Consider the following 19,855-nt stretch of genomic DNA (forward strand, 5'->3'; position numbering starts at 1 on the left):
TGACGTTGTTATGCTGTATGCCAAATAAAGCCGATAAACCTACAATTATGACGATTAACTAAAAATAACATTTGACTGGAATTTGGGACAGTGTTGTCTGGAATGAAATGTAATGCTTCCTCATTTACACAGACAGAAATAATGTCTGTCTGTCAATCATTTACTAACTTCTGTATCAGATACTGTAATCAGGTCAATATTTACACTTTGGTTTTTTTTAAGGGCAATAGTCAGAAAGCCATCAGAAATAAATGCTGTACAATAAAACATATCTTTATTTTTAAAAACAAAAGTAAAAGAAGTTAAGTAAAAAATCTTTTCACATTGAGGTATTTGGTTTCATATAGAACCAAATAAAATCATAAACATAAATTATAATCATAAAAAATTAAACCTCAGTAAATTATTGACATGTAATTCCTGTGGTTGTCTCCAATCTTAAAATATAGACATCCTAAAACATAGAGGGTGTCTTCCAGGTAGAAGCATAGTGACCAAAACCTCCTTCCTTTAGATCACAGCTTAGCATGACGGACTGCAGAGTTTGACCGTACACTGCAAATAAATAAATAAATAAATAATTCATTAATATCAATAAATCAAAAGTAGGCTGATCACCTATATTTTTGGAAAGAATCTTACCAATGTCAGAGGGTATGGGTATAAACTATTTGTTGTCGTCTTATAAAAAAAGGGTTAATTCTATGTTGTAAAAAACATTAATCGGATGATTAAAATTCACAAGGTTTTGTAAAAATACTTATAGCTTATGACATCAGGCAAAGTGGAAAAACAAAAGATGTCAACAGTGCGACAGAGGTCTCACACATACTGAATGTCAAGTCATACTACTGTGAGTAATACAGTGTCCTAACTAGGCAAGATGTAACAAGATTCCAGCAATAAGGATTTTGTCTGTCCAAAATGCTCCATGACAAAACCTCAACAGCCAGTCAGAACATATTTATAGTTAAGTATACAATCATACAGAGCAGGATTTTGCCTCAATGATACTTGATAAATCCAATTGGATTCAATCTGATTGAAGACTATGAAAGTACAGTTTATATGCACCCAATCCAATTCAAATATCAATTTACGTTCTATATAATTTAATATATTGAGGAGGTGAATATAGGATATAGGATGAAACGTTTTTTCCCCTGTTTTCATTGTTTGTTTGAAAGCAGTGGGTCTGGGCTTTCACTTGATATATTTGTATGTTTATACATTTAAAGATGAAAATTTTCCTGGAAGGCATTTTGTGAAAATCAAAAAAATGCTGGGGGCAACTTTTTAAAAAAAGGCTGGCGGGGAATGAGTTAACTATTTCTTTATACAAACTAAGCAAGCAGTTCACCTTTTGGATTGTTGTAAAAGACACAGTTATTGGCACAGGTGTCAGGGTGGGTGTCCCAGAACGTGTCTCCACAGGAACAAAGAGGTGGCAGATCTACTTTATCCTTCTCCAACTTCTCTTTCATTAGAGTTCGCAAAGCATCAATGTACCTGTCTCAGAAACATTACAGCATCAACTTACATTTGGTGTGTTTACAGTTTTTAATGCCGTGTACACTTTTTTATTACTGGATCACCTATGTCTGCCCTGCTTCCTTTAAATTTAATAAACATTTTTTAATTCCAACGAAATTGTATAATATAGTATATAACATATCTTCTATAGGATCAGCTTTGTCTGGCTCTCTCTCTATGGGTTTGTTTTCCCTAGGGCTTTTTTTCCACTGGGTTTTTCTCCTAGGAATTTTTTTCAACCCCTCGTGAGTCAGCTGATATATGCTTAACTTAGAAATGCCTTACATTAATACTCTGCTCACTAGGTTTGATCTTTAATAAGTACTTTGCTACTTTTGTTATCCTCTGATTTTTCTCTTGTTTTTATTCCTGTAAAGCAGCTTTGAAACAATTAAACATTCTGAAAAGAGCTGAATATCAGCAACACATACCTTTTGGTCTCTTTGCTTTTCTTTGTCTTTTCTCTCCTTTTCACCTCCTCTGCTGCCTCTTCCTCATCTAATCTCAGTCGCTCCAATATCAAACGCTCCCTCTCTGCCATTTCTTTTCTTTCTTCTTCTTGCTGTCGCTGCCTCTCCATCTTCATCTCCTCGGCTTTCCTCAGCTCTTCTTTATCATTCTTAATCCTACATAAACCAAAACGTTATCCATAAATTCAATGGTTTTGTTTCACAATCCCTAGTATTTAACACCGAAATGCCCATTTAGCAAAAATGCTTAGTAATCAAAATTTATTTTAATTATGGATGCACCGATATATCGGCCTATAATTGGTATCAGCAAATAAAAGTTTTCCCCCACTATTGGCCGATTGTTTAAAAAAGCATACAGAAGATATAAGCATTTAAAACTACCAGTTTAGCACGTGTGTTTAAAAAGTACACTACACAGGGAATAATATGGATTTTTTCCTCAGAAAACTTCTTGCACAAAATAGATTCAAGCACTTTCAACGACCTTTATCTATTTATGTTTATTTTCAAAAACTTCCCAGGGCCTTGAATTTTTTTCCCCAGATTCACAAACTTTCAAGGATTTCAAGGACCCGTGGCAACCCTGGATGTAAGGAATAATTGACGACGGGCCGTTGAATTATTTGAAAATAATACAAGGTGGTAATGCGGCAAATGGAGTGCTGTTACATTGCGGGTGTGCATTATTTTAAAGTCAATTATTCTGCATATACCACAGTTTACCACAGTTATTGCTCCGGTGGTTATATTAAGACATTCGACAGGTCAAGTGTGCGTTTATCGAAAAATAATCCATACCCGTGGTGAAACATTTCTCAACCAATCAGAATAAAGCATTCAATAGCCCCGTGGTATAATGGTATATATCAGTATCAGTAGATGTCATACTAGATCATTTAAGGTATCTGCACAGAAATGTTTGTATTCCTAAATTTAATAGTCCTGGACCTTTATTTAGTCCTAAGCTATTTTACATGATCTTATCAGTCATGTTACTATATTTATCATTTCTATTTATCATAGTCTGACTGGTGCAGAAGAGAAAACAATAGAGAAGCAAGCAATCATCATGTGGAAAGGACTGAAAAATAGAAAGATGAAAATAGCAGTCAGTTTGGAACATGTCAATGTGATGTTGCGGTAGAAAAGGTCACGTGAAATTTGGGGTAAAGTTCAACCTAGCCGTTCTCTTCAGATGTTTCCTGTGCCTCTGGTGCTCTTTCACGTGTTCCCTTTCAATGTCCATGAAGAGACGGCGGTACATGAGGAACTCAGACTGCCTCTGAAACAAATGAGCATTTATTGTGCGGTTATTGTTCCACCTGAACAAACGCTAATAGTAGACTATTATAAATGTTAAATGTATGAATAGTAATTCGAACAAGATACCCGTTTCTTCAGCTCCTCTTGATTATCACGAGGCCATAGGACCTGGGAAGCTCTAAAGTCTGTAAAAGTTAGATCTGGCTCCCCTAGCAACTTCTCGTAGACCTAAAACATTTATACATGAACATTTATGTCATCTTAAGTATTGAACATAATAGCACATCATATCATATCATATAATATGATGAGTTTAATTTGTTTTATCAACGCAACATCTCACCATATCATTTTGAAAAGTTACGGTCTTGCTTCTGTGGTGGTGTAAATTCGAAGCCTTATCGTGTTGCCATACCAATGGTATCTTCTCTTCTGCGTCAACGCCCTGCTCATTTTTCTCTTTATCACTTGCACCTTCTGTACTTGTACAATCCTCATTATCTCTCAAAATGTGTGATTCAGCTTTCTGTTTACAGCAAATAGCAAAGACATTAATACTAAAACATTGAACATCAGGTCTTAAAAATTGCATGAAACATGACTCACGTCTCTTGTCGAAGATTTTTTCCATATTCCACCAGGTAGCTGTGAAAGTTCATCTCCGTCTTGCACCGTTTGACACGTGGCTAGTCTTCGTCTCACCTGCTTAAGGACTTTACTGACCTGAAAAGTAAAATAAGCAACTTACATGTAGAATGCTCCATATGGGAGTACACGATTCATGCCCTGATGCAGTAAATACTCATACATGTGTATGTTGATCAGATGCATCCATCCTCTGAGTACTGAAGCAGCGAGAGCTGGGGCTGCAGATGGCCAGCTGGTCATGAGACCAAGAAGGCAATTGAGTTTTCTGTGCTGTAAGATGCTGGGTTACTTTACTGGTTTGTTGAAATATTCTGCCCTCACATTCAACCTAAAATTACCAAGACAGTGTACAGAAAGTGTGGTTGTTGGTGACAAATAAGCACTAAAGTAAAGACACAGGGATGAATACTGATAAAAATGTATGCAAAAAGCTTGTGCATTTGGCAGATGCATATGTAACTGTATTGTAAGAAAATTTCCTAATTAAAATATTTTTTGACACATGCAGTCAAGACTAAAAATTGTTTATATACATCATATCTAATATTTTTCTTCAGCTAAAGAACTGGCGACCCTTTTCCCTCTTTATCGTTTTTAAAAAGTAACAGGGCAGCTGTTTATATCCAAAATACATTTAACCCAACAGATTTCTTACGGTCTCATATGATTTCAGCAGCTGCTGTCGTTTGCGCAGACGAGCCTGTTGAGATATGCGTTTGCGAACTGCATCCTGAAATCTGCGCAGATTCTCTTCTTTATCCTGTCGGATTTCCTCTAAAAGCTCTTCTGTGAGCAAAGCACGCATCTGTCAAACAAACACAGTTACTTACATTTTACCACATATAACTGCCTGAAATATAAGCTGTTCGACGTTATGAGGCGCTGCGCAGACTGATCGGAGTATGACATCAGAGTACCGCGAGAGTAATTCGTGCGGTTTGGTATTTTGACGTCATACATAGATCGATCAGCGCAGTGCTGCGTAAAATTAAACACACATTTAGATCTATAATTTAAGATGCCTATGTTAGTCATATAGTGTTATAATTTCTTACCTCGGGATGTTCCTGACACTCATGTCCACTTTCTACCCAAGCCCCAACAGGTGCCACAGCCGGGTTCCTTTCTGCCAAAACTTTAACATTTTTGACGTTTCCTGAGCTTAACTTTTTGTTTTCTTTTACAAGCTTCCTTTGTGTTATCGAACACTTTTCTTTAGTTGTTCGTGGTTGATTCATTTTCTTTAAACACTCGATGTGTGCACCCTGGTAAATACTGTGTAGTATGAATAGCTGCTACTCTCAGCAAGCGTTCAGACAACATTACAAAGCAAGACAGCGGTCATTTCTCAACAAGGTTTCGCCAAAAGTAAGTATTTTCCCGACGCAAAATATCATGTTTTAAAATGTAAATAGACTCAAAACTTCAACTCGAATCAAATCATACCCGTTGTCAATGACGCTAGCATCCATTTAGTCCCGCCTATTACAAATTCCATTGGCTGTTGCTTTGTAAGGCTTTGATTTAATTCGTCTAAAATAACGTCAATAAAAACCGTAGCAGTTTGCTTAGAGCCCCGCCCTTGGTGTGCTCTAAAATGTATGTTCGGCTAGGAACACAGTGTCCGCTCATTGTTGTTCCGTGTTTATTACCATCAAAACTTAAATTATCAACGACTACAACATATTTAGTTTGGTCAATTTAATGTTGAAAATAATAAGAACGATCTCCCAAATTTCAGGCTCAACAAAGTGCTATCGATAAGCTGATTTGTAAAAATTCGATGAAATATATAAATACTATCTAAAAGCACACGAGACGAAAGGTAATATTTTTTGACTTTAACAATGACTTTTCTGTTTGTTAATGTTTGCACTTAGGCTACTCTTTGTGACTTTTTAAAAAACTTTTCAAAACAGCATTTTTATATTTAATAAAACATTTAGTATATTTATAGATGTTAGGCTATATTTTAAAAAAAAATAGCATTGTCTTTAACAGTGGTTTTCAAATTGGGGGCCCCGGCGATGGTGCCAGGGGGCCCCCGTTTAATGATATTTTATGAAAAACATTATCATAAATTCTGTGTAATTAAACTTAAAAATATCACTACATAGTATAATTTAATGTTTTGTTTAATTCAAATTTTAGGTTTAATGTTATGTAGCTTATAGTAGGTCATGTTTTATGTCATACATTTTCTTTACATTTTCTTTAGGGGGCCATGAAGGGATGCAGTGTACACAGGGGGGGTTGCATGCCGAAAAAGTTTGAGAACCACTGGTCTGTATGATAACTTCAGCGTTTCCCGAAGCATTTGTGTTTTATTCCTCCAATTTATGTATGGGAATAAAGTAACACAATAACAGCCTTTTAAACTTTACAATGTTTGTTCTCAAAGGCTGTGTTTATGCACAACAAGGAGCCTATTGTGTCTTTTGTGTGAATCAGCAAGCACATTGTCACTCCCTATTCAGGAACGGTATGAACTTCGTCTAGAGAGAGATTGCATAACACTCAGATTTTCATCAGGAGAAACATGGCACAAAACCACGTCTGTGAAAGATTCCACTTGTGCTTTTTAACATTTTTATTTACAGAATATCTCTACTTTTTGTTTACATTCACTGAAACTAGAAAAACACTTCATTAAGACAAACTCTAAATGTTGGCTTGGAATGAAGACTGCATGAAAGTTTACAGTATGTTAAGTGGTTGCTAGGGTGTCCTCAGTGGTTGCTAAGATGACGCTGCAGTGACCTGCTAGTTGGTTTTGATGGTGTTGTGAGTGGTTGCTTGGCAGATTCTGGTTTATATGGTGTTGGTAGTTTTTACTGACAGGTTGCACTGCTACAGTAAAAATCCTGGGTTGTTTTAATCCATGGTTGGGTAACTCTATAGACTAAATTAACCTAGATGGAACCAATTATAGGATGAAACAATCCAGTCTGTTTTGGGTTTATGGCTAAAGCCACGATCACACTAGACTTTTTGTTCCATTGACTTCCATTCATACGTTTGAGATTGCGTCAGACTGAAAACACAAGCTTGTGTGATGATGGCCGCGTAGGCAGCTGACTTGTTGCCTCGCTGCCTCATGAGGCAATGACTTTTGGACTTTATAAACGCATTCGGACAGACTTCATAGGCAGCGTAGTGAAATTTTGTTTAAAATATAAACAGAGAGTGCCTTTGTGATAACGAATCCCATATTTGAAAAGTACAATACTAATTTCTCACTAGAAATGCAATCAAAAAGTGAAAATATCACCTAATTTACACGAAATTTGTGCTCCAGCAAGTCCATTCTTGGCTGCCATTTTGTTTTTTCGAACTCAACCAATCACATTCCCCCCTCCCACACACGCATAGAATTGTGGGACAAGACGATGGTCCTGTCCCAAATGGCGCACTTGATGTGGACTTTCGGTCTAGTGGTCGTAAATTGCGCATGCTTGCTTAGTCTATAGTGTCCCATCTGTCATTTTACGCTCTGAAGTGTGCTCATCAGCGCCCCCTTTGCACCCTTAATGGGCTTAGGCACCACACACTTTACCAACCCAAAAGTCCTTGCGAAAGAGCAATCAAACGAGCACTTCTCTTCCTATTTGCAGCATTATGCTCGAGTCTGCCCCAAATACAACTCCAGTGCACCCTTGTGGACTCGGGTCAAGGGTCCCTAAGGTCTGCACTACATGATGTCATCAAAGCGTGGACTCTGAGGAAGTCCACAAGTCCGGAGTGTGCCATTTGGGACAGGGCTGATGAAAGTATCTCAGGAGACAGGAAGTAAACCTAACATTGGATTCGGATGTGCCTTGATGCCTTCCTGCCTCCGAAGGCAGCATTTTAAAACTTTCGGACACAGCCTTAACAAGCAGATAGCACATCTATTGACCAATCAGAATCATTTAGAAAGACAAAAACTTTAGCAAATTAATTCAGATCAGACTAAATGGGTTGGAGCTTGAAACTGAATGGGATTGCAAGTTCAACATTTTTGCTTTGGATGAACGAATTTAGAAATAAAACCCTAGCCTTGTTTGAGCGATAACAGTATTTTTTGTTTTGTCAACACAACATAATCACATTTCAGTACCTGGCATCTATAAGAGTGTAGTAAAGAACCTACATTCACAAAGTGCATTCAGATATAAAAAGATAAAGGAAAACAATCTTGAAATGCATTGTTTGGGGCCACTCACATTGTGTATTTACATATGTACACACATTAATTCAAAGTATTTGTGCAGGTCACTAATATCAAAAGTCTCTTTGCCGCAGGTGGGCTCGACAGAGGTCAGCATCTATGTTTTTGGAGAGCCTCTGGATTCTGATGCAGGGCTGGATGGATTCACAGGTGAGGGCACAGACGAGGAGCGACTCGACACCCGGCTGCGAGAAGGAGAGGGAGCCGGTGGGCTCTGGCTGTGTCCCTTCCTCCGGCGGCGGTGAGCCGGTGGGGATTTAGTCGGGGTGCGAGGGTATCTGCGTGTGGAGCGTGCTGGTGGCTCGAGAGAGTCGGATGGAGGAGGAATCGAGCTGCTGTAGCCTGGAAGGCTGCTTCCGTTGGAGGTGCATGTTTCACATGTTGTCGTCGGTTCACCAGCTGGAGGATCCTGAGGGTGTCAAGCGCATGCATTTACAGTCTGCACACGCCTACGTGCTTTCATACTAATTGGATGCTTTCGTGTGGTAATACTTCCAGTCTTCTGGCTATTCTTATGATGCAGAAATATGCTAATCTAATAACCTCTTTCAGTTCAGACTATAGGGTGAATACATGAATATTAATGTAAAACACGAAAAAAAGCATTCCCAAGATTGTTGAGTTCAACATTTGTTCTCTGAATCACAGACCGCTCTGTTGAGATAATGGACCACTCATACACTCGATGGGCTATTTCAACACATTAAAAGAGTGAGCTTGCATCAAATGTTACCTTCTCTTTTAAGATGTAGAGTGAAACAGGATTCCTCCGCTCATGATCAATCATTATTGGGATGACATCATCTGGATAACCATAAAATACTTGAATATGATATATGTTGTTATATATAATAAAGATAAATACCCTAAAAAGTGACAGGACAATACAAGATAAGCTCTGTCATATAATATTGACACGCCCCTCAGTTTGTAAATAAATCAAAATTGAATTGAAAGTAGAGCTGCATGACGATTAATCGCAACTAATCGTTTGCATAATAAAAGTTTTTATTTGCATCATATATGCGTGTTGTGTATAATAATTATGTATATATAAATACACACACGTGCATGTTTATATTTAAGAAATATTTACATGTGTATATACATTTTTATTAGTGCTGGGCAAAAATTAATCGCGATTAATCGCAAACAAAATAAAAGTGATTTTTGGCATAATATATGAGTGTGTGCTGTGTGTAATTATTATGTATATATAAATACACACACATTCATGTATGTATTTAAGAAACATTTACATGTGTGTGTATATATATATATATATATATATATATATATATATATATATATATATATATATATATATATATATATATATATATATATATATATATATATATATATATATATATATATATACATTTTAAAAATAGATTTAAAAAATTCTGAAATGAATATATGTATGTGTTTGTGGTTAAATATCCACAAAAATTACACACAGCGCACACACATATTATGCACAAAATCACTTTTATTTTGTATGCGATTAATTGCGATTAATCTTTGTCCAGCACTAATTTCATATTTATTTATATTTTATATTATTTATTAAATAATTTATTTATTAATTCCTGAAAATTATACATATGTGTGTCTGTATTTATATATACATAATTGAGCCCAGTCTCATGCAGATGCGTGTAAATAGCACAAAGTGTGAAAACTCCAAGCGACCATGGTTTAAAAATAGACAAAAACATGGAGAAACCTATAGATTATATGATATCCTAAAGCAAATCCCAAATCTAAACCCAAACCAAAGTGAAAATGGTTTAAAAAACAGAAAAAAATTGAGAAACCAATACATAAAACGACACAAAAAGATGCACCATATTAAGTGAACGGGAAAGATTGGTGTATCATATGCACGCAAAATTGTAATTTGGCGTATGTATTGCACAAGTTTGAACACTTCATGCTATTTATACGCATCTACAAGAGACTGGGTTGACATAATTATTATTTCATTCCACACCAGTCTTTTTTTTTATTGCACGGCAGCATTTTTTGTGATTTTCACAAAAAGTTTCACAAAATTCCTTCCAGGAAATTTTTTTCTAAAAATATATAAACATATAAATATATCAGGAAAAAGAAGATCCATCTGCTTTCATACAAACAAACAAACGTGAAAAAACATCATATCGTTATTTTTTAAGCAAAAAAAGAAAAAGGAAATAATTGCATTTTTGTGAAGGAATTTTGTTAGTTATCCGATTCAGAACAATTATCAAAACATACACAGAGTTTAAAATTAGTAAATAATTTTTTTGTTTCAGGTTTTTTATAAATTTGGTAAGTGCGCCATCTAGTGGAAAATCACGGTATTACAGATTAACATAAAACCTATAGGGACCCGTTTCTTACATGCAAATGCTTACTCTTAATTGACGAGATAACTCGTCAATGGCAGGGAAAGAGTTAGTGTCTGTTTACACTTGGTATTAAGATGTGTTTTCATCGATCGGATCACAAGTGGACGAGAGAGACACATTACGTTTACACCTGGTATTTAAATCCGTCTCTTTTGTCCACTTTCGACCGCTTCTGTGCTGAATACTAAGAGGGGCTGGTCTGTGAGACAGTGGGCGAGTCTCTCTGCTGTCATTCAAACCCGAGCGGGAGTAATTATGAGTTTATATGGACGCAAACTAATATTATGTCGGAGTGCACTGCTTGTTTAGCAAGTAAACATGCTGCACAGTGTTTTCTACATGAGTATGTAAGAGCTTTCTTTGAATTTTCAGCGCAATTGATGAAATAGGATCGGGCAACTTTTACACGCTTTCAAAACGAAACTACGGAGACCAGCCGCTTAGTTTTATCAATGAAAGGCTAAAAATAGCGCTGTTCACCGAATGTTCACGCCAGAAGTCAAAAAAGACGTAAAACTTGTGTTTAATATCTCAGATTAGATAAATGGGCGGAGAGAAGGCGGTCGCGTGTGGCTGTTCGAACGCATTCAACCACATGTGCGTTCCGCAACTCCAAAGCGATCCGATCGAAAGTGGTTTCGACCACCTCTGGATGCGGTTGAAAGTGGTCGAAAGTGGACGAGCTCAAAACGTTTTGAACACCGTTTACACCTGGCATAACGTCGTCCACTTGTGATCCGATCAACGAAAACACATGTTAATGCCAAGTGTAAACAGCCTCTTATACACAGTACACACACATATATGATGTAAACAAAACCTTTTATTCTGCAAATGATTAGTTGCGATTAATGCACTTCTGAACTACATTTTGTTTAATACATACCCTCTGGCTTGTCATGATAGTGGATGTGATGGTTTTGGGGAATGGCTCTTGGTATCATAGTCTTTTTCCTCTGTTTTTTAGATCTGCTAATACAAATATTTAGCAGTTACAAGTTTATCAATTTCATTACACTGAGCCAGAAAAAGGAAAGAGAGAAAAGTAAAACGCTTCTTACTTTTTTGATGGCCTCCAGCAAGCACACACAGTTACAAGAGTGACAAGGACAAAGATGCCCACCGTAGACAGTATGATATAAAGGGAGCTTCTTTCTGGAAACAAAATAAGTCATTTCTGCAAATGTATATTGTGAATGTATTGTAATGTACTGAAATGATTATGTTAAAAGAGAAATTCTTACTGTAAACTGTAAGTTTGACTGGTAGGCTTTGCATGCTACCTATGGGGTTTTCCACCATACAAATGTAGACATCATCGTCTACCATTAATACACGTGTGATGGTCAGGACCTTCTGGTCAGTTGAGAGGATCAGGCGAGTCTCATTCAATAATTGATTCCCACCTTTTGTCCAGCTGTAGGTGGTCTTCGTGCCGGTATCATGGGTGCAGTTTAGCATGAAATTCTCAGTCAATTCCAGAACAGTGGAGGTCACCATGTGGACGTATGGTTTAGAGATTGGCTCTGAAAAGTTTAAATCAGATTATTCAGCGGTGGTAATATCATTGTTTTGACAAGTACAATGTTGGTTCCAAGCTTTGTGATTTAAATGCAGGTTATATGTCTAAAGCCCTGTTCGGACAGTAATTGTTTCTCATGGTTGTCTGTAAAAATAGATTTGCACTCATTGCAGCTCATAATTGAAATTTTTAACGTTTTTGCGATTTTCTTCTTTTTATTGACGTCAGCTCCCACTCGTTATAGAAGAGCGATGAAAGATTGTGACCATACCTCTTATCATTTTAGTTATGAAGATGTCAATGTTTAAAATGCTCGCAAAAAAAAGACGCTTCATTGGTTCAGAATAAATGCAAAGCGCGTGACCATACGATGCTTTTCAGTGGTCTAAAAAGATGTGCAAAATGACTTTTGCATTGATCCCCTTTTATAAACACAGAGATCAGGATTCGGATGGCAATTAAATGATCACACGACTTTAGTGTTTGTCAAAAAACTGTAGGTAATTCGGCCAGGAATTTTTACGTGGGAGGTAGGAGAAAAACACCCAGTCTCATATAAATAGCACGAAGTGTGAAATGAAGTGTGCAATGCATATGCCGAATTCCAGTTTTGCATGCGTGTGGTGCGCCAGTCCTTCCTGTTCACTTGGCGCGGTGCATCTTTTTGTGTCGTTGTTTGTTTTGGTTTCACTTTTTTTCTATTTTTTTATTTTCGCTTGGGTTTGGGGTTAGAACAACTTTTTATTACATAAAAAACATCCTACCCCCAATTCTAAACCCAACTCCAAGCGACCATGGCTTAAAAATAGACAAAAACATGCAGAAACCTATGACGTCCTAAAGCAAATTTAAAATCTAACCCAAGCGAAAATGGATTAAAAAACGGAAAAAATGGAGAAACCAATAGATAAAATGGCACAAAAGATGTGCCGTATTAAGTGAACTGGAAGGACTGGCGTATCATATGCATGCTAAATTGGGATTTGGTGTATGTATTGCACGAGTTTTCACACTTTATGGTATTTATACGCATCTACATGAGACTGGGTAGCAAACACTGACGTTCTGGATTGGGCAATAAAATCACTGACTGCCCTTTTTAAATGATAAAAATAACTTACGTCCCCATGAGAAACAATTATCGTAAAAAAGGGCTTAAGTAGGGATGTGCCGATATATCGGCCGATAAGCGTTATCGGCAGATGACACATTTTTTCGTTTTGAATTGAGTGACAGTGACAACAGAATTGCAGTTTGTACACTTAGCACTTATAGGATTTCACAATGACATACTTTAACATATTCTCGCCCGCCTTTTTTTTGAAAAGTTGCCCGCTCGCATTTTTTGTGATTTTCACAAAAGTTCACAAAATGCCTTCCAGGAAAATGTTCTTCTAAAAATATATAAACATACAAATATATCAAATGAAAGAACAGACCCCCTTCTTTCAAACAAATAATAAACAAACAAACAACCAAAAAGTGAAAAAAGTTTTATCTTATCTATATTTTTTTCTTATAAACTTTTAATACAAGTATTTTTTTTTAGCAAAAAGCTGAAATAATTGCATTTTTGTGAACGAAGTTTGTTAAAGATCAGATTCAGAATGATTATCAAAACATACTTTTAAAATTAATAAATAATTTTTTCCTTCAGTTTTTTATTAATTAGGTAAGTGCGCCATCTAGTGGATAATCGTTATATTACAGATAACCAGAAAAACTCAACACGTTTATCTTTTCTCTTAATTGACAAGATAACTCGTGAATGGCGGGGAAAGAGTAAAAACAAGATGTAAAATGCAAAACTATCAGTATCTATCAGTATTGGTAGATCTTATTCAAAGTATTTGAATATCAGTATGAGCACCTAGTCCATCAAAAAGGTCTCTTTTTTTTGAGAAAGCTTAAATCTTACCATCCACTGTTAGCTCGATGCTTCCCTCTCCAGGGAATATGTCATCTGTGATGGAGATCTCTACTTCATAAGTGCCCTCATCAGACAGCCTGAGGTTATGGAGCAGCAGTGTGCCGTTCTCAAACACAAGTATACGATCTCTGTATTCTGGCCGCAGGTTACCGATGATCACAGTGCTGATGGACTGGACCACCGTGACGGGTTTGTCCCTCTTCAGCTGCCACTTGATAACAGGAGGATCCTGACTGGTGCTTGAGTAACGGACGGAGAGAAGAGCTTCTCCACCCACCGTCCCTCTGATCAGAGTCTCTGAACTCGTAATGTTCACCCCTTGAACACATCCTATGAAACATGGACTATTTAATCAATCACATATTTGAACATCTTTATAGTACAATGTCAGGAAAAAGGTCAAAAAGCTGTTACCGGGACAGTACCCTTAAAATATCTTAATATATGCCATTTAGATACAGATATCAATATGTATCTGTGTGATAGGCTAATATGCACTCTTTGGTACCAATAGGAACTAAAATGAACTTTGTGGGTACAAATGTGTACCCAGGGAACATTTTTGACCATTGCCTAGACCACAGCTCCACATCATGATGAGATAATAACTTAAAAGGACACTCCACTATTTTTGAAAATTTGCTCAATTCCCAGCTAGAGTTAAACATTTGATTTGTACCGTTTTGGATTCCATTCAGCTGATCTCCGGGTCTGGCGCTACCACTTTTAGCATAGCTTAGCATAATCCATTGAATCTGATTAGACCATTAGCATCGCAAACTGTCTGTTTACTACTTTCCGGCTGTTTTCCTTCACAATTCGGTCTTACTCATGTGTATAAATGAATGAATAAATAAAAAAGCCATGCATATGCACATTTGTCTGCAAAACTAATAACCAAGTCCTTGATTATTACGCCAGAATGACAGTATAGTTAATAGCCATATCTGCCTAGAAAATCACAGCTTTTAATTTTCTGTCGGTCTTAGTACACGATGTAACTACAGAAGAGTCAAGTTTTAAATAGGAAAAATATCAAAACTCTTTGGTTATTTTTTAGCGTGATGCTAATGGTCTAATCAGATTCAATGGATTATGCTAAGCTATGCTAAAAGTGCTAATGCCAGACCCGGAGATCAGCTGAATGGATTCCAAAACTGTAAAAATCAAATGTTTAACTCTAGGGGAGCTGGAAAATGAGCATATTTAAAAAAAGTGGAGTGTCCTTTTAAGCATGTTTCTTCCAACATGCAGGGTCATGAGACAATTGATTCAATTGTGTCTAGTGAATCTACACTTTTGTGATGACTTTTGTAGAATTTGATGTTGACTGATCTATCTGAACTATTGATTGCTTCATTTCCATATACAGTGGTCTGAGAGATTAGCAATGATTCATCAATCCATGTGTGTAGTTTAGCTTTGCCCTTATCATTTAGTTTCAACACACACACACAGGAAAGACTGCATTTACCTTGTCGGTGTAAATAAGCTGTTTCATTTAGCCTTTTTTCTGACTTCACTATCTTAATCATTTTAAGCCATAATAATAAACTAATCAGATTGCATTGCCAGAAAGGGAAACACTGACCTGAAGCACATATTAGAGGTCTTCACAGGTCCACTTAGATCCGAAAACCTGAGGTCCGACCCGAGACCCAATCGGGTTCGGGTCTAAAAGTTTCACATGTGCCTAGGACACGGGTCGGGTACAATAATAGCGCATCTGGTCTCGGGTAATTTAAAATGAATGTGTTTTTGCCGAACGGACCCGAGAAGACCCGAACTATCTCGCGTCAATATCCTTTTCAAACCTCTCATCTGTTTGTCAAGAGCGCTTGCGATATTGTGTGGCTGGCGGTAGGTTAATTTTCGTTGAGACAGACATGTGAGTTAATTTTAAATGTTGCGGTTACCTTAGTGTCATCGTCAGATAACAAAGTAAAACAAATGGGGCAGCTCGCCAAATTGGTTGCAAGGCCACGGAAGTTTCTTTCTGTCTGACCGTGGGTTCACACCAGCCGCATTTGAGGCATCAAATTGGCGTCTACTGCGTCTAGTTTGCTGCTTAAACATTTTGAGTTTACTTGCTTCATTCGCACGTGAAATTCTAGTCATCGAGACATTCACGCGGAAATTTTTGAGCATGTGAAGGGCTTCTGCCGCTCACTTTCTGTAATCACGTCACTACTAGAGCAAGCTCCTGATTGTTTAACGTGTTGCGTTTTTCCGCCAAAGTTCAAATTTTTCAACTCGTGCGTTTCTCGCGGCAACGCTAAATTCGCACCATTCGCGCAAACCAGACGCGCGAATGATGCGGAATCGCGTCTACCGTGCCGCGCTTAACGCCTCATTTGTGCCGCGAGACCTCCAGACGCGCATCAATGCGTCTTCACATTGACTTAACATTGAAATCACGTGCGCTTCACACCGCGGCTGGTGTGAACGCAGCATGAGTTTACTCGCTTCATTCGCGCGTGAAAGCCGTGCGTGACATTCTAGTCATTGAGACATTCACGCAGAAATTCGCGTTATGGGAGGGGTTGCTGTGACTCCGCTCGCTTCATGTAATCACGTCACTACTAGAGCAAGCTCCTGATTGCGCCAACGCTCAATTCACGCCATTCACAGGCAGCTGTGTGTGCGTGGCGAGAGGTTAGCTGCTCCAATTTATCTTTTAAACCATAAAATGTTTATGAAAGCCTACATTTACAAATGCAGAAAATTTATTGTGTCTAACAGTGGCGGCCGGTGACTTTTCTTCCAAGGGGTGCGAATTCAAAATATTTGTCATGTGTGGCTCATCATGTCAAAATATGTGTTTGTTGCATCATGTGTCATGTCTGCTGCACACGCATCGAAAGGCTTTATGATAAAAGAGACACGTGATGCACACGATCCGCCAAACAGACATTTGAATATAATGAGCCAAACACATGACGGGCTAAATACATGTTTTGACAAGCTTTGCATTGTGCGGCTTCGAAAAAGAAGTCACTGGCCTCCACTGGCGTCTAATCTGACATATACGACAAAAAACTTGAAGGTGCAGTGTGTATATTTTAGCGGCATCTAGTGGTGAGGTAACCAACATTTCAGTCCACTGTTCACCGAAACGCATTGAGAAGCTACGGTAGAGCCCACCAGACAAACATGTCATCTTGGGAAAAAAGTTTGTCCGTTTAAGGCTTCTGTAGAAACATGGCGGCACAAAATGGCAACTTCCATGTAAGGGGACCCTCGGTGTATGTAGATAAAAACATCTCTTCTAAGGTAATAAAAACATAACGGTTCATTATGAAAAGTCTTTATACACCACTGAAAATATAGTTATGTATTTCGTATTGCATTTCTGTCAAAATATTACAGAACTGCACCGTTAAATTGTAACCACAGGTTGTAATAAGCTGCTGGTTACTGTTTTACAGTGTGAAAGGCCTGTAGAGATAAGCACACAAAAGCTTGGATTGTTTGGCCTAATTTCCTCCCTAGCAGCCCACAAAAAGACCCACAGAGCAACAAACAATCAGGGTGATCAGATGAAAAGTGACACATGGGGCTATGTGACAATACAGATGACAACATTGCCCAATTGTACAACACAAACAGCTTCTAGATGAGTTTTAATGCAGAATAGCACTAGGTTTCCATGATGCTGTTAATATGAATATAATGTGCATCTTGTAACTCACAGTCTCTGTGCTGTTGGGTGGACAGTATTAAACAGCATCATGTGTGATTTAAAACTTTTTAAGTAATACTGTTATATTAATAAACTTTACACTGTCAACCTCGAAACAACTTGAAATTGCTTAACTTAAGTTGATAAGTTAAAGGAACGTAAACATAGGTTGATATGACTTATCAATCACATCATATTGATATTAACACATATTTCATATTTGGATACTCACAATTTTTAGATTGTATGCATTGAATTGTTAAGATATAGAATGAAATAAAGATAAAGAAACAATACAGAAGTACAGAAAATATACACAATAAGATAATATACAACATCAAATACACTGTAATAAATAATAATATATTTAATTGAATCAAAAGGACTACTTTAAGGCAGACCAAACAATGCCATGTTTTTACTTATTACAGTGTAGATAACTCATCTGTCCATATCATTATTACAAAAATACTCACAGCTTTAAAAATTTTAAAATAAAATTGTAAACTTTAAAACATTTAAAATGAACAACATTAAATGTAAATAGAAATACTCTCTCTTCACTGTCGTCACCACCTGTGTGTAAGCTTTTGGAAAAGCCAATAATACAACATACTGTATATAAGTTATATACAAGTTAGACTCGCTCCTCTTACCTGAAGGAATCAGAACTACAAGGATTAAGAAGATTGGTGCCGCTAAAGTGGCCGATGCCCAAGGAAAAGCCTCCTTTTCTGCCTTCATATTGGGTCGAAGTTTCACAGTCTTCCTCAAACAATTAACATCATTATTTGTTAGCACGTCCCCCAACTCAGAGTACTGCGGGTTCCTTAAGGGTTGGGCTATGTTATGCTGCTGACACATACACACACAGATACAGACACACAAACTTGCACATGCATAGATATTCACACAATCATGGCATCACGATGGCATGTTTGTAAGTCATTGAATTAGTCTGTAAGGGTGGAAAAGGAGGGTTGGTGATTTTACTGAATGTGTGTGTGTTTGTGTTTTGGGGGGTTGTTGCTTCATGGCCTCACTGTTTATTGTATTTCACAAATGTTCTTGTGAGTAAATAATACATTCATTACCCGTAAAATATATTTAGCCAAGCTACTAATTTGATCATTGGAAATGTACAATAAGGTTGTGTTTGTTAACACCAACATGCACTAACAATGAGCAATACTTCTGCATTTACTATTTATTATTGTAGTTCATGTAAATTACAGAATTTTCCAGTACAATTGTTTTTTATTAAATGTTGTAATTGTTAACATTATTGCACAATGAACTAACATGAACAATTTGCATCATTAATAAACATTAAAGGGGTCATATGATGCAATTTCATGCATTCCTTTGTCTTTGGAGCTTTTTGTGCATACACAAACATGTTTTTATAATTGTTCCGAATCTGATCTTTAACAAAACTCTTTCATAAAAATGCTATTATTTCAGCTTTATATTATTTTTTAAAGAAAAATATCCATATTTAAGAGTTTATAAGCAGAGAAAAACCTATAGATAGGAGGAAATGTTTTTTCCCCGTTTTTTTTTCTTGTTTGTATGAAAGCAGAGAGTCTGTTTATTCATTTGATATATTTGTATGTTTATATATTTTTAGAAGATAATTTTCCTGGAAGGCATTTTGTGAAACTTTTGTTAAAATCACAAAAAATGCTGGCGGGCAACTTAAAAAAAATGGCTGGCGGGGAATGAGTTAAAGACGGCGCTCATTTTCTTTACTGTAAGTGTTTATAGTATAACATGCACTGAAGCGTTTTATTTTTTAGATTTTTTAATTATAAGTATTTTCATGTCAAAGAACCCAAATCCAGTCATGGACACGTTGCGGTAATGAAAATTGATGTCATGATGTCATTTGAAATCATGTGCAAAATAGTACATGCAGAGATGTTTGTAACTGTATGCTTCTTATTTTGATACTCTTAAGGGAGTCGCACACCGGCCGCGCCGCGTCTAGGACAACTTGGAGGTTTGTAAACCGGAATAGCGCGAGCTTCGTCAGATAGCGTCTACTTCAAAATGCAAAATATACGTTAGCAGCCAATGTTAATCCTTAATGATTTGGGACAAATATGATGTTATTTAATGTTAAACTATGTGAGTGGCGCTGTGTGGCGCGATAGGGATTTGAGCAACTTCCTTAGTCACAGCTTGGTGGCGCCGGT

General features: G+C 37.1%; 2 protein-coding genes across 3 annotated transcripts; both read right to left on the bottom strand.

Moving 5' to 3' along the window:
• Positions 1–252: 252 nt before the first annotated feature.
• On the bottom strand, positions 253–5,428 carry ccdc15 (coiled-coil domain containing 15). The gene is made up of 10 exons (XM_073861028.1): positions 4,973–5,428; positions 4,573–4,722; positions 4,078–4,245; positions 3,876–3,992; positions 3,613–3,795; positions 3,396–3,497; positions 3,185–3,288; positions 1,965–2,159; positions 1,361–1,509; positions 253–555 (listed from the first exon to the last, which is right to left on the bottom strand). The coding sequence occupies exons 1-10, from the start codon at positions 5,153–5,155 to the stop codon at positions 455–457; spliced, it is 1,452 nt and encodes a 483-aa protein (XP_073717129.1). The 5' UTR covers positions 5,156–5,428; the 3' UTR covers positions 253–454.
• A 1,070-nt stretch (positions 5,429–6,498) lies between these two features.
• On the bottom strand, positions 6,499–19,115 carry hepacamb (hepatic and glial cell adhesion molecule b). 2 transcript variants are annotated; one of them, XM_055200407.2, is made up of 7 exons: positions 18,314–19,115; positions 13,964–14,305; positions 11,768–12,049; positions 11,585–11,678; positions 11,410–11,495; positions 8,861–8,931; positions 6,499–8,536 (listed from the first exon to the last, which is right to left on the bottom strand). In XM_055200407.2, the coding sequence occupies exons 1-7, from the start codon at positions 18,519–18,521 to the stop codon at positions 8,225–8,227; spliced, it is 1,395 nt and encodes a 464-aa protein (XP_055056382.2). In that variant the 5' UTR covers positions 18,522–19,115; the 3' UTR covers positions 6,499–8,224. The 2 variants fall into 2 exon arrangements, with proteins under 2 accessions (XP_055056382.2, XP_055056383.2); XM_055200408.2 differs by having other exon boundaries at positions 11,410–11,492; positions 18,314–19,114.
• Between the last annotated feature and the right edge of the window lie 740 nt (positions 19,116–19,855).

The sequence above is a fragment of the Misgurnus anguillicaudatus genome, chromosome 22 (assembly GCF_027580225.2).
Source record: "Misgurnus anguillicaudatus chromosome 22, ASM2758022v2, whole genome shotgun sequence".
Classification (NCBI taxonomy): Eukaryota; Metazoa; Chordata; class Actinopteri; order Cypriniformes; family Cobitidae; genus Misgurnus; species Misgurnus anguillicaudatus.

Coding starts and splice junctions, on each gene's coding strand:
- ccdc15 (XM_073861028.1), bottom strand. CDS start 5,155: ATGAATCAACCACGAACAACTAAAGAAAAGTGTTCGATAACACAAAGG. Junction 4,246..4,572: donor TGCTGAAATCATATGAGACC/GTAAGAAATCTG, acceptor TGGTAATTTTAG/GTTGAATGTGAGGGCAGAAT. Junction 3,993..4,077: donor CATCTGATCAACATACACAT/GTATGAGTATTT, acceptor TTTACTTTTCAG/GTCAGTAAAGTCCTTAAGCA.
- hepacamb (XM_055200407.2), bottom strand. CDS start 18,521: ATGTGTCAGCAGCATAACATAGCCCAACCCTTAAGGAACCCGCAGTAC. Junction 14,306..18,313: donor TGTAGTTCTGATTCCTTCAG/GTAAGAGGAGCG, acceptor CATGTTTCATAG/GATGTGTTCAAGGGGTGAAC. Junction 12,050..13,963: donor CATCGAGCTAACAGTGGATG/GTAAGATTTAAG, acceptor TAAACTTTTCAG/AGCCAATCTCTAAACCATAC.